The 13,273-nt window shown below is 42.3% G+C and overlaps 1 protein-coding gene across 2 annotated transcripts in view; it reads right to left on the reverse strand.

Annotated features, from left to right (window-relative positions):
- rhbdd1 (rhomboid domain containing 1) overlaps positions 1–13,273 on the reverse strand; it is a 94,601-nt gene that overhangs the window by 40,496 nt on the left and 40,832 nt on the right. For both annotated transcript variants that reach the window (XM_043702861.1, XM_043702862.1), the window contains exon 5: positions 12,388–12,441. In XM_043702861.1, coding sequence (XP_043558796.1) covers positions 12,388–12,441 — 54 coding nt within the window. The remainder of the gene's footprint in view (positions 1–12,387; positions 12,442–13,273) is intronic.

Consider the following 13,273-nt stretch of genomic DNA (forward strand, 5'->3'; position numbering starts at 1 on the left):
ATATAGAAGGAACCAGGTCAGAATTAAGTTGAGTTCAAAAGAATTAAACAAAGTAATTTTGATAGATGGGTGCAGGCCTTAAAAGTAGAGGAGACCTATGAGGCTCTGAGAAACGTTATTCTGCTGCAGGGGTTTAGAAACTCACTTCTAAAGATAAGAATTCATGTGGATGAACAGGAAGTTCAAGAAGTGAGAAGAGTAGCAGACATGGCAGATGAATATGTATTGGTGCATAAGGCAAAGTTTAGCTTCCAGCAAAAATTGCATCCTGTAAGGGATAGAAATTGGGAGAAGGGGAGGATCTTACACTGCAAAACAAAGATTAGAGCACACTGGTAATTGTTTACCACAGATTAAAAAAGAAGCCCAAGAGGGTGGAAAGGAGGTGAAAGGCCTCTGGTGTTTTCACTGTAATGGAGTGGGACACAGACAATTCCAGTGCCGGTGGTTTCAGAAGGGCACTGGGAAAAGGTGTTTTCACTGCCAGAAGGTGGGACACGTAAAGACAAAAACATTCCTATTGTCCTGGAATGCACAAGGATGTGGTTAACCTTTCCCATACATGTCATACATGCCAACTGCTAGGTATGCCCTAGGCAGTAATAAAACTAGCACTTTTGTTGCCAATTCCTGCATTTGAAGAACCTTTCATGCAGCTATGATTGTGTAGGTCCCCGTCCCAAAACTAAAAGTGGGAACCACCAGTACTTGCTAACCATAATGGATGTGTCTGCAAGATTTCCGGAGGTAATTCCATTATTGAGTATTAAAGGTGATGGAGGAGTCCGTAGCTTTCTTCCAGCAGTATGGGGTTACCCAGAGAGATTCAGTCAGACCATGGGTCCAGTTTTACTGCTAGTTTGTTTAAGGAAGTCATGGATAGCTTAGGTATACAGTACTTTAAATCAACTGCATATCATCCTGAATCTCGGAGTTTTGGAAAGTTGGCATCAGACTCTGAAGACCATGTTAAGAGCATACTGTCAGGATTACCCCAATGATTGGGATAAAGGTATTCCATTCATATTGTTGGCCATTAAACATGCTCCAAATGAATCTACTCAATTTACTCCCTTTGAGTTAATATTTGGGCATGAAATGAGAGGACCTTTGAAATTAATTAAAGAAAAATTAAAGCAAAGACTTAAGTCGAATCAAAGTCGGAGACCTCATACTTGGGTTATGTATCTGAGGTAAGGGAGAGATTAATTTGATAGGCGAGTTAGCTAAACAGCACCTGAAGAGGGCACAGCATAGAATGAAGCAAGTGGCAGATAAAAACTAGAAATTCGGACACTTTCCCGTGGGGATGACACCAGTGGTAGGAGATTGTTTCAAAGACAGGTTTGGTGATCCCGATTAAATTGAGAAAAAGTCGAGTCAAATAAACTATCTGGTAAAAATGCTGGACAGAAAAAAAAACTATTGGGTATGTCATATGAATATGTTGAAACTTTATCATAATAGACAGAGAACTGAAGAAACAGGTGTGAGGTTACTGCCCCGCTGTGTGAGGAATCAAATCCAGATGTCATGAAGTTTGATGTGCATCAAAATGCATTAAATAAAGAGGAAGTCCTTGAGGAGTGGGATAGGTTAGTGAACTCTGTCTCAGGAGCAAAGGACCCAGTTGAAAGGTTTGTAGCAGGAATTAGATAGGGAGGCCTAATACTAATGTGCATGAGGTGGAAGTAGGGAATGCTGATCCGAATTGTTTTGACAACAATTCGAATTTAATCAGTTTGAATTATGCCCCTGGATACTAAAACCCAATTGAGTTCGAATTTATTGTTTTGCCAACATTGAATCAATGAGACAGTCCGAAGTTGGGAGAGAAAAAGGCAGGTACTTTGAAAATCAGATAGAGCAATTGCCATCGAGAGAGACCCAAGACATTGAAACCCTATCTATCAAAGAGACCTTTTCATTTGAAACATCTTCACAGTAAAAAGATGACGACACAGGGAGACCTTCAGTTGGAAGAAGAAAGACACCAAAGATGACAGCTGCTGTCTGGTTTTGAAATTAAGTTAATGTAATTTTAAGAAGTGTTTTAATCGAACAGTATATTGTTGTGGAGTTGGAGGTAGGTAATATGAGGTGAGGTGAGCTTATCTGGGTGTTTGGGTTAATTAACAAAGGTTCAATATCTGGCTTGCAAAAACAATTTGTGCGTATTCTCTATGGGACTTTTTGCAGGACTGCTTTCAGTGGATTCATTTAAATGACAACAGCCAGTAACGCACTTTAGAACATAGGTTCTTGTCATACACTGGTAGTGTCCTTCCTTCTATTCCAGAAGGGTCAAGTTTAAGTTCCACCTGCAATGTGTCAATTTCACACATTTTAATAGGTTGATTAATAATATCTTAAAAATGTGCTGAGAATAAGTTCTACAAAGGGTCACCAGACTTGAAACATTAACTCTGCTTCCTCTCTGCCAGTGGTGCCAGACTTGAATTTCTCCAGCAATTTCTGTTTGTGTTTCAGATTTTTAACATCCACTAATTTTTTTAAAATTATAACTGAAAACAAATTGCTTGGCTGCTGATGAACAGTTTTGCAAACTGAGCGAGTAGAGTCTGGAGAGAGATAGAATACTTACTCTTTGTGGTTGGAAACTGCTAAGAAGAGAGAGCAGGAGTGAGACACCGGAGTTTGGGGAGGAGAGGGATATATTGTGTAATCAGCCCCTGGATTGTTGTCTGTAGTGGGTAAGGTTCACAAAGACGGGAGAACTGGGCACCATGGAATGCTCCTCCTGCAATTTGTGAGAAATCAGGGACACTTCCAGTTACCATGGCGACAGTGTACGCAGGTAGTGTGTTCAGCAATGAAGCCCCTGAAACTGCGGATGGACTCACTATGGAGCATTCCTAAGACTGAGAATGTCATGAAATGTCAGTGAGGTGGTCACACTGTCATTAGGGGCTACACAGACAGAAGAGAAAGTGTGGGCAGGCAGTGCCCATCCCCCTCTCAAACAGGGATACTGGCTTGGATACTGTGGGGGAATGGCCACTCAGGGAAAAGCAGCAGCAGCCAGATCAGTGGCACGGTGAGTCAGGGTCAAAGTGTAGGCGAGTATTCGTGATAGGGAACTCTACAGTCAGGGCACAGGTGGGCATTTCTGCAGTTGTGAGCAGGACCTCTAGGGTTGTAATCTTGGGATTACCCCATGTGCCACATGGCAGTGAGGCTGGGAATAGGACGATAGTACAGTTAAATACATGGCTAAAGAGTTGGTGTAGGAGGGAGGGCTTCAGGAATGGGGACCATTGGGATGTCTCCTGGGCTAGGGTGGGATCTGTACAAGGAGGACAGGCTGGACCTAAACTGGAGGGGCACCAATATCCTGGCAGGGAGGTTTGCTGGTGCCACTTGGGAGGGTTTAAATTAGAGTGGCAGGGATGGGGTTGTGGGGAACCAGAGCAGTAGGTCATCAAGGAAAATGACCGATGAGGAGTCACAGTCTAAGGACAGTAAGGATAAGAGAAAGAACAGACAGGGAGAGGTTACTGAGCACAGCCAGACAGACAGTCTGAGGTGTGTGTTTTAATGTGAGGAGTTTGACAGGAAAGGCAGATGAACATCGAGCTCGGATTAATATGTATAACTATGATGTTGTCGCTATTACAGAGAGTTGGTTGAGAAAGGGACAAGTCTGCAGCTTAACATTCTGGGATTGAGATGTTTCAGGGGAGTTACATAGGGATGTAAATGAGGTGGGGAGTGGTGTTACTGATTGGGGGAATATCACAGCTGTACTGAGGGAGACACCTTGGGGAGCTCATCCAGTGAGGGCATATGAACAAAGAGCCTTACAGCACAGAAACAGGCTCTTCGGCCCTCCAAGCCTCTAGTCTTTCTTTCCTAACTTAATGCAAGCACAAATATGCATTTAGTCAAATATTTTCCCCAAATACTTTGTGAAAAAGTTAAAAACTCCTGAAACACAGTAAACAAAGAACTAAACCCGAATATTAGTGAGAGCTTGTATGATAGGAGGGGAAAGTATTTTCTGTGATTAGAATGCAACAGAACATGATGCAGTTGTATAAGACTCTGGTACGGCCGCATCTGGAATATTGTGTGCAGTTTTGGTCGCCATACTATAGGAAGGATGTGGAGGCATTGGAACGGGTGCAGAGGAGGTTTACCAGGATGTTGCCTGGTATGGAAGGAAAATCGTATGAGGAAAGACTGAGGCACTTGGGGCTGTTTTCACTAGAGAAAAGAAGGTTTAGGGGTGACTTGATTGAGGTGTACAAGATGATTAGGGGGTTAGATAGGGTCGACAGTATGAACCTTTTCCCGCGTATTGAGTCGGGTATTACAAGGGGGCATAGCTTTAAATTAAGGGGGGGTAGATATAGGACTGATGTTAGGGGTAGGTTCTTCACTCAGCGAGTCGTTAGTTCATGGAATGCCCTGCCAGTAACAGTGGTGGACTCTCCCTCTTTATGGGCATTTAAGAGGGCATTGGATAGGTATATGGAGGATAGTGGGTTAGTGTAGTTTAGGTGGGCTTGGATCGGCGCAACATCGAGGGCCCAAGGGCCTGTACTGCGCTGTATTCTTCTATGTTCTATGTTCTATGTAGAACGTGCTAGATTTCTCCAGAATGCAGCTTATTACATTTGAGATTACTTGTTAGGCAAGGCTTAGAAATTCACATATTGAGAAATGAAAAGACAGACACAGGTTGGATCTCTGGAAATTTCTACTAGAGATGGTTGTGTGTTCTCTATCATTGTGTATATTCAAGCCTGAGATAGATAAAATGTTAGTCTCTCAAGGAATCATGTTTGCGTGTCCTGAGGCAGAAGATCAGGCCTAATCATAAAAACGAAGGAGTAGTCTCAAGGGGTAGAGTGTTCTGCTCTTACTTCCTTTCCATGTTCACCTAAAATAAAAGTGGTTTTCTCAAGGAAAACATAAAGCCAATCACAAGAGAAAAATGTTGCGTGTAAAACCCGAAGTATAGATAAATACATTGAGATCACAAGACTAGTTCTGAATTATGAAACAGAATGGAATTGATATCTTTATTTGGAGGGGGATGGGATTGACTTTCCACACTTGCCCTTAGCAGGGATCAAAGAAATAAGCAGAAGAGATACAGTCCTAACGAGATTCTATGAACCAACAGTCTCAAAAGCAAAATATAAGTTTGTGAAGACTGGATTAAATTTCAAAGGGATTGACAGCATTATAAATCTTTACTTTTGTAAAATTAAACTGAAGGATGGTTTAGAAATAAAATCAAGAGATAGCAGGCTGGATTGTGGCTGCTGCTTTATAAGCCTGTTCGGATTCATGTCATATGAAAATACCAGGCACATTAGTATCAGAAAGATTACACTTCTTTTGGAGAAGTATATTTGATTTAGTGAAGCTAATTCAGTTGAATGTGCAGGTAAAAACTTGCGCTTTATCCAAAGTGTATAAAATGATATGGAGATTGCAAATTTTTCTTGAGATGGATGAACTCAAGGTGACCTCCCCATTCACTATTTATCTCATCACTCTGAGCCACCTATGTACAAAAGTAGCTAAAAAAACCTCATAAGTGATGGGACTGTTTTCACCAAGCAATGGGCAGGTTAGCAAATTATCTCAACTGTTTGTAAAATAAAGTGCCTGTAAAGGGATATATTTCCAAAGTAGTAGCTACTAATGTGGATCTATGTGCACAGATGGTGTATATACGCACACATACAAACTAGACCATTGCTGGACAAGTAGTACAGGCATGCTGCCACTGGCCAGAGCTGATTAAATTCAATGCCAAAGTTTGCAGTTGTCACATTCCTTGAAAGGCAGCCTCATTGGGTTCATGATCCTTTGGCATATAAACATGAAACCAGCCTTTGTATGGGAGAGATAAGTGACTGTGCTAGAGATTCGTTTATGGTCAGAATGGTGCCAAAGGGAGACATAGAGGCACAGCACGGAGAGCAAAATCCGATCTCCTTTCAACATTCGACTGGATAATGAGGAAGCAGGAAGATTCTTAACTTTAACACATTAAAAAAAATCATATAACATTGAGAGAAACCAAACAAAAAAGGTGAAAAGAAAAAACTTAATTGAAAATACGGCTGCTGAAAATTTAAAAACCCAAATGTTTGTGCCTGATTTCAAAAAATTCCTGAGACAGCTTCCGGATGATGTTCATTGATCAGGAATAAATTAAATCAGCTGGCAGATGTCAATTATAGCACAATACGTTTACATAGGAAATGATGGAAATTGACAAACTGTGTAATAAAAATGGAACAGTAAGTCATGTGTATATAGTATTAAGATTTTTGGGCTGTTAAAAATCATGCAGTTTCAATAAAGGGCAGTCAATCAGCAACTATTTTGTGTGAACAGTTGGTTGAAAATCTATCCTATAAAGCCTGCTTATTCAACGAGAGGGAAGGCAATGGCATAGTCACTGCACCAGTCACACAGAACCACAGGATAATATCACTGGGGACACTGGTTCAGAGGCTGCCATAGCAGCAGGGGAAATCTGAATTCAACGCCATCTGGAACTAAAAGCTTTAGATTTGGCCATCCATATTCTCTATTTGCGGAAAGATTTTTATTCTGAACCCTTTGAATAATCGTTTGAATGCCTCCCATTTATTTACTTGCAAGCAGCTACTTTTGCTAAATCACTCAACATAGTAAAGTGGCCTTGGCCTAACCGAGGACTCCTGTTCTAAATTTGTCCTTTTTTGTAATTATGGCAAAAATAACAGAATTATAGAACATTACAGCGCAGTAATGGGCCCTTCAGCCCTCGATGTTGCGCCGAGTTATGATCTCTACAAACAAAGTTCTTTCCTATCGCAACTTCTTGCGCCTGTCCAGCTTCACGTTCTAAAACAATACCCAGAACTGCACCTTCTACTGTTACACTTGCTACGTGTGGGCCAAAAATGTTCACCTGAATGCACCTCAAAAGGTCTGCTCAACAAAAACTATCTCAACTACCAAATGTTGAAATCACTCAGACCACAAAAAGCAAATTAAAGATGGGGTGATCATTTGTAAACAGTAGAAAGAGAGAAGTTATAGCAATGAATAGAGAAAGAGATATTCAGTGGTCTTGAAGGGAGTTGTGAAGAAGTTGAGGAAAGTACCTACATAGGAATAGGGGAAGGCCATTCAGCCCCTCAAACCTATTTAATTCAAACATAGTTGATTTGCATGTTAGCTCCATGGATTCTGATGATACCTATTTGACAATAAAACAAAAAGGAATGGCCATGAATACAGGTGATTAAGTTTGATCATGGAAATCAGGGAGGAAATCATATGGGCCGATCTGGAGTGTTAGGGTAGAGACAGTTCAGATAGAAGTACAAAGAACAAAGAATAAAGAACAATGCAGCACAGGAACAGGCATTTGGCCCCTCCAAACCCGCTTCTATGCATTTCACCCTTCCATACTAAAACAGTCTTCACTTACAGGATCTTATCCCTCCATTCCCTTCCAATTCATGTATCTGTCCAGGTGCTTCTTGAATGCTGCTATCGTGTCTGCTTCCACCAACAACTCTGGCAGCACGTTCCAGGCACTCACCACCCTTTGTAGGAAAAACTTATCTTGCACATCTCCTTTAAACTCCCCCACCCCACACCATGAACATGTGTCCCCTAGTAACTGACCCATCCACCCTGGAAAAAAGCCTCATACCTTCCATTCTATCCATGCCATTTATAATCTTAAACGTCCATCAGGCTTTCCCTCAACTCCTGCGTTCCAGTGAAAACAAGCCCAGTCTATCCAACCTTTCTTCATCATTAAAATCCCCCAAAACCAGGCAACATCCTGGTAAAACTTTTCTGTACCCTCTCCAAAGCATCTACATCCTTCTGGTAGTGTGGTGATCAGAACTGTACACAATATTCCAATGTGGCCTAACTAAAGTTCTGTAAAGCTGCATCATAACTTGTCTATCCTTACACTCATTGCCCCTTCCAATAAAGGCAAGCATGGCATAGACTGGTTTCATTACCTTACCTACCTGCACTGCCACCTTCAGTGACTTTTATTATTAGATTCCCCACAGTGTGGAAGCAGGCCCTTTGGCCCAACCAGTCCACACCGACCCTCCGAACAGTAACCCACCCAGACCCATTTCTCTCTGACTAATGCACCTAACACTATGGGCAATTTAGAATGGCCAATTCACCTGACCTGCACATCTTTGGACTGTGGGAGGAAACCGGAGCACCCGGAGGAAACTCACGGGAAGAACATGCAAATTCTACACAGACAGTCGCCCAAGGCTGGAATCGAACCTGGGAACCTGGTGCCACTGTGCTGCCCCTGATCTGTGGACCTGCACACCCAGATCCCTCTGCATATCGATACTCCTAAAGGTTCTGCCATTCACCATATAATTTCCACCTGTACTTGATGTTCCAAAATGTATCACATCACGTTTGTCAGGATTAAACTCCATCTGCCATTTTTCTGCCATGACTCCAATTGATCTATATCCTGCTGTATCTTCTAACAATCCTCCTCACAATCCACAGCTCCACCAATCTTTGTATCATCCACAAACTTACTAATTCGACCAGCTCCAATTTCCTCCAAATCATTTATGTAGATCATGAACAGCAGAGGTCCCAGCACTGATCCCTGTGGAACACTGCTAGTCACAGCCCTCCATTCTGAAAACCATCCTTCCACCACTACCCTCTGTCTTCTGTGACTAAGCCAGTTCTATATCCATCTTGCCAGCTCACTCCTGATACCATGCGACTTCACCTTATGTACAGTCTGCCATGGGGGGGTCCTTGTCAAAGGCTTTATTAAAGTCCATGGAGACAACATCAACTGCTTTTCCCTCAATCATCTTTGTCTCCTCCTCAAAAAACTCAATCAAGTTAGTGAGGCACAACCTCCCCCGCACAAAACCATGCTGTCTATTGTTAATGAATCCATTTGCTTCTAAGTACATATAGATCTTGTCCCCGAGAGTCTTTTCTCATAATTTCCATACCACTTTCATTAGGGTCACAGGCCTGTAATTTCCTGGATTATCTCTATTACCCCTTTTAAACGTTGGGACAACACTGGCTATTCTCCAGTCCTCTGAGACCACACCTTGGGTAAAGAGGATAGAAATTATCTGTCAACGCTCCAGCAATTGGTTCTCTGGCTTCCCTCAATATTCTGACACAAGTCTTTGGGTCATGATGGGATCTATCTATTTGAATACTTTTTAATAAGCACGACACCTCTTCCTTTTTAATGGCAACTTGACTTAGAAATTCGACATTCCCTTCCCTGACATCACACTACACCAATTCCTTCTCTTTAATGAATATCGATACTGTACAAAGTATTTGTTTAAGACTTCACCTACCTCTTCTGACTCTACACATACATTCCCTCTTTAGTCTCTGAGTGGGTCAACCCTTTCCCTGGCTACCCTCTTGCTTTTTATTTATGTATAAGTAACCTTGGGATTCTCCTTAATCCTGTTTGCTAATGACTTTTCATGATCCCTTTTAGGTCTTCTAATACCTTGTTGAATTTCTTTCCTACTTTCCTTATTTACTTCCATGGTTTTGTCAGTTCCCATTCTCCTCGACCTTACGCATGTTTCCTTTCTTTTTCTGACCAAGGTCATAACATCCCTGGTCATCCAAGGTTCATGGAACTTGCCACACCTATCCTTCATTCTCACAGGATCACTGCTCCTGAACTCCTATCAACTGCTGTTTGAAATACTCCCACATGTCCAGTGCAGATTGACCCTCAAATAGCTGCCTCCAATCAACACTCTCCAGTTCCTGCCTAATATTGTTGTAGTTTACCTTCCCCCAATTTAACACCATCACCCAAGGACTGGTGTTATCCCTATCCATGAGTATCTTAAAATCAAGATATTGTGGTCACTACTCCCGACTGAAACACCCTCCCACTGAAACTTCACTCACCTGGCCGGGCTCATTTCCCAAAACTAGGTCCAGTATCGCCCGTCCCTGGTTAGACTGATTACATATTGTTTCAAGAACACTTCCTGAATGGTCCTTACAAATTCTGCTCCATCCAAGTCCCTAACATGAAGTGAGTACCAGTCAATATAGAGGAAGTTAACATCAACCACAACAACCCTGCTGTTTTCACATCTTTCCAAAATCTGTCTACGTATTTTCCCCTCTATCCCAGTTGGCTGTTGGGAGGGCTGTAATACACCTCCATCATTGTGATTTCCCCTTTCCTATTCCCAAGGTCTACCCATACTGCCTCACTGCACGAGTCCCCTGATGTATCCTCCCTCAGTACAGCAGTGAGATACTACTTTACCAGGAATGTAACTCCACAACCCCTTTGACATCCCTTTCTATCATACCTAAAACATCTAAATTCTGGGACATTCAGCTGACAGTCCTGTCCCTCTTTCAGCTAATTCTCTAATCTCAATAATGTCACAGTTCCAAGCACTAACCAATGCTCAGAGTTCATCTCCCTTGCCAATTATACTTTGTGCATTGAAACACATCCATTTCAGACCACCTCACGCACAAGCGGAGTTGACAGGGTGACTGTCTCCTTTGTGGGAGTGACTAGAACTTGGTAATATTTTTAAAACCAGAAAAGGTCTCTCATCTGAGTCCGAGATGTGAATGCCTTTTTTTTCCTTGCAGAGGGCGGTGAGTATTTGTAATGCTCCTCCTTAAAGAGCAGAGGAGGCAGGATCATTTATCACTGTTAAGGCAGAGGTAGATAGATTGTTGCTAACAAGGAAGCTAATAGTTATGGAGGGTAGCTAGGATTGTGGCGTTGAGGCTAAAAACAACTCAGTTATCTTACTGACTGGTGGAGCACGTTAGAAGGGCCAAATAGCATATTTTGCCTCTAATTCAGAGTTATTCATAAGTTAAAGATATGGAAGAGGAGCTGCTGTACAATGTAAAGACTAAAGACATTTGGCAATAATTTCAGCAAGGAACCGGTGTAGAGAGCCTTCATAGATCTGCTGTTAGTTGGTAATCATAGAGTCAGATGTACAGCATGTAAACAGACCCTTCAGCCAACTTGTCCATGCTGACCAGATATCCTCAACTAATCTCATCCCATTTGCAGCATATGGCCCATACCCCCCTAAACCTTCTGTTATGGACCAGGCCTATTTTGAGACCACCTCAAAACACGTCAAGCAGGAAGCCTGGACTCTAATTTTTCTAGTTGTTTTAAGCAGGTATAAAGTGGATATTCCGCGAGTGATGCAGCTGGTCAAAACCCCTTGGTTTTATACAAAACTGAATTTATTTACAGATTACCGAATGAAACACAAGGACAAGAGAATAGAATAACTTAACCTATCTGAAAGCCCAGCAGACTATCCCAATTTAACGATGCCTGCAACAGTCCCCATAAACACCCCCTTGGCAAAAAGGTAAAATAAGGCATAGGTTCTTACAGAAGAGAGAGACATGGCAGAGAGAGTTAACATGCAACCTCCTTCCACTGTAGCTGCTTCTTTGGATTCCCCAGCAGTTCTGAACAGCCAGACTGCTAGAACCAAACCAAACCAGAGAAAAGCTGAGCCAGGAGAGTTGGCCTCTCCCCTTTCAATATACAAACGTTTCGACGTAGGTTTGCTCACTGAGCTGGAAGGTTCATTTTCAGGTGTTTCGTCACCATACATGGCTTGGAGGCTCACTCTAGTATGGTGACGAAATGTCTCAAAATGAACCTTCCAGCTCAGCGAACAAACCTACATCTAGAACCTCAACCTGAGCTACAAATCTTCTCAAAACCCGCTAATTCAAGTGTTTTTTTGAAACTTGATAGCCTTTTTATTGAGGCAGTATCTGTTGGCTATAATCAAACTGGCCCTAAAACCCATACAAACCAGAATCTATGCGTTTACAACCCCTCTGGAAAAAAATACCAAGGGCAACCTAACCTTGTTAAAGGAGCAGCATTGACACACTACCTATTCATAAACCCATCCGGATGCCTATAAATGTTGTAACTGTACCAGCTTCCACCACTTCCCTCTGGCAGCTCATTCCATACATGCACCACCCCTGTGAGAAAGGAATTGCCCTGAGATCATTTTAAATCTTTCCTCTCTCACCCTAAACCTATGCCCTCTAGTTCTGGACTCTCCCACCCCAGGGAAAAGGCTTTGTGTATTTACCCTATCCATGTCCCTCAGGATTTTATAAACATCTATAAGGTCACCCCTCAGCCTCTGCACTCCAGGGAAAATAGCCCCAGCCTACTCAGCATCTCCCAATAGCTCAAAAACCTCCAACCTTGGCAACATCCTTGTAAATCACCAAGACATTTCCCCCCTTTACCTCTTGTTAGGGAATGGAACGTGAATTAGATGAGGAAAATAAGTTTGAACTAACCTCGGTTATTGAATCTGACTTGTCGTCTCGAAGAGGCACTCGATGAAACAGCATCTGTCAAATAATAGAAAGATATTACAATAACTCCAAAGGGTTTAGGATATTGGGTCATATCAATAAATTGAGCATCACATGGACAATAAAATCTGTGATCCATGTAGCGGTCTACCATAATTTGGCCAAAGATTACCTTATATTAGTGTCGTCTGTATCATTGGATTTTTAATTTTTTGCCCTCCAGTAGAGTTTAGGGGTAATTCATAACCAGCAAGGACTAAAATTATTCATTCCTAAGTTTTACTAGTGTTATTTTAAAATACTGCATACAAGACAACTTGTGAAGCTTCAAACCAAAACTGCCACACCTGTGTTGAGTGAGAGAGTATAAAGTGATAGAGTTCACTTCCCTTGTGAACGTGGTGGTCAAAAACTTTCGTCATTTGCCACGTGGAGATGCCTTAAACATCCACTTTTGTTTTTTGCTCTTGGGATGTGTGTATCACCAACTGGTTGACACAGTGGCGATAATTCATCACCGGCCCTTGTAGCCACTGCAAGTTCAGCTGAGTTTCTGATCAATGCCATCCCCAAGGATATTCATAGTGATGGTGGTTGGGGAGGTGGGGGGGTTGTGGTCAGTGATAGCAACACCATTGAACGCCAAGGGGCAGTGGCTAGATTGGCTCTTATTAGAACATAGAACATAGAAGAATACAGCACAGTACAGGCCCTTTGGCCCTCGATGTTGCGCCGATCCAAGCCCACCTAACCTACACTAGCCCACTATCCTCCATATGCCTATCCAATGCCCGCTTAAATGCCCATAAAGAGGGAGAGTCCACCACTGCTACTGGCAGGACATTCCAAAAACTCACGACTCACTGAG

Source organism: Chiloscyllium plagiosum, chromosome 13, assembly GCF_004010195.1.
Source record: "Chiloscyllium plagiosum isolate BGI_BamShark_2017 chromosome 13, ASM401019v2, whole genome shotgun sequence".
Classification (NCBI taxonomy): Eukaryota; Metazoa; Chordata; class Chondrichthyes; order Orectolobiformes; family Hemiscylliidae; genus Chiloscyllium; species Chiloscyllium plagiosum.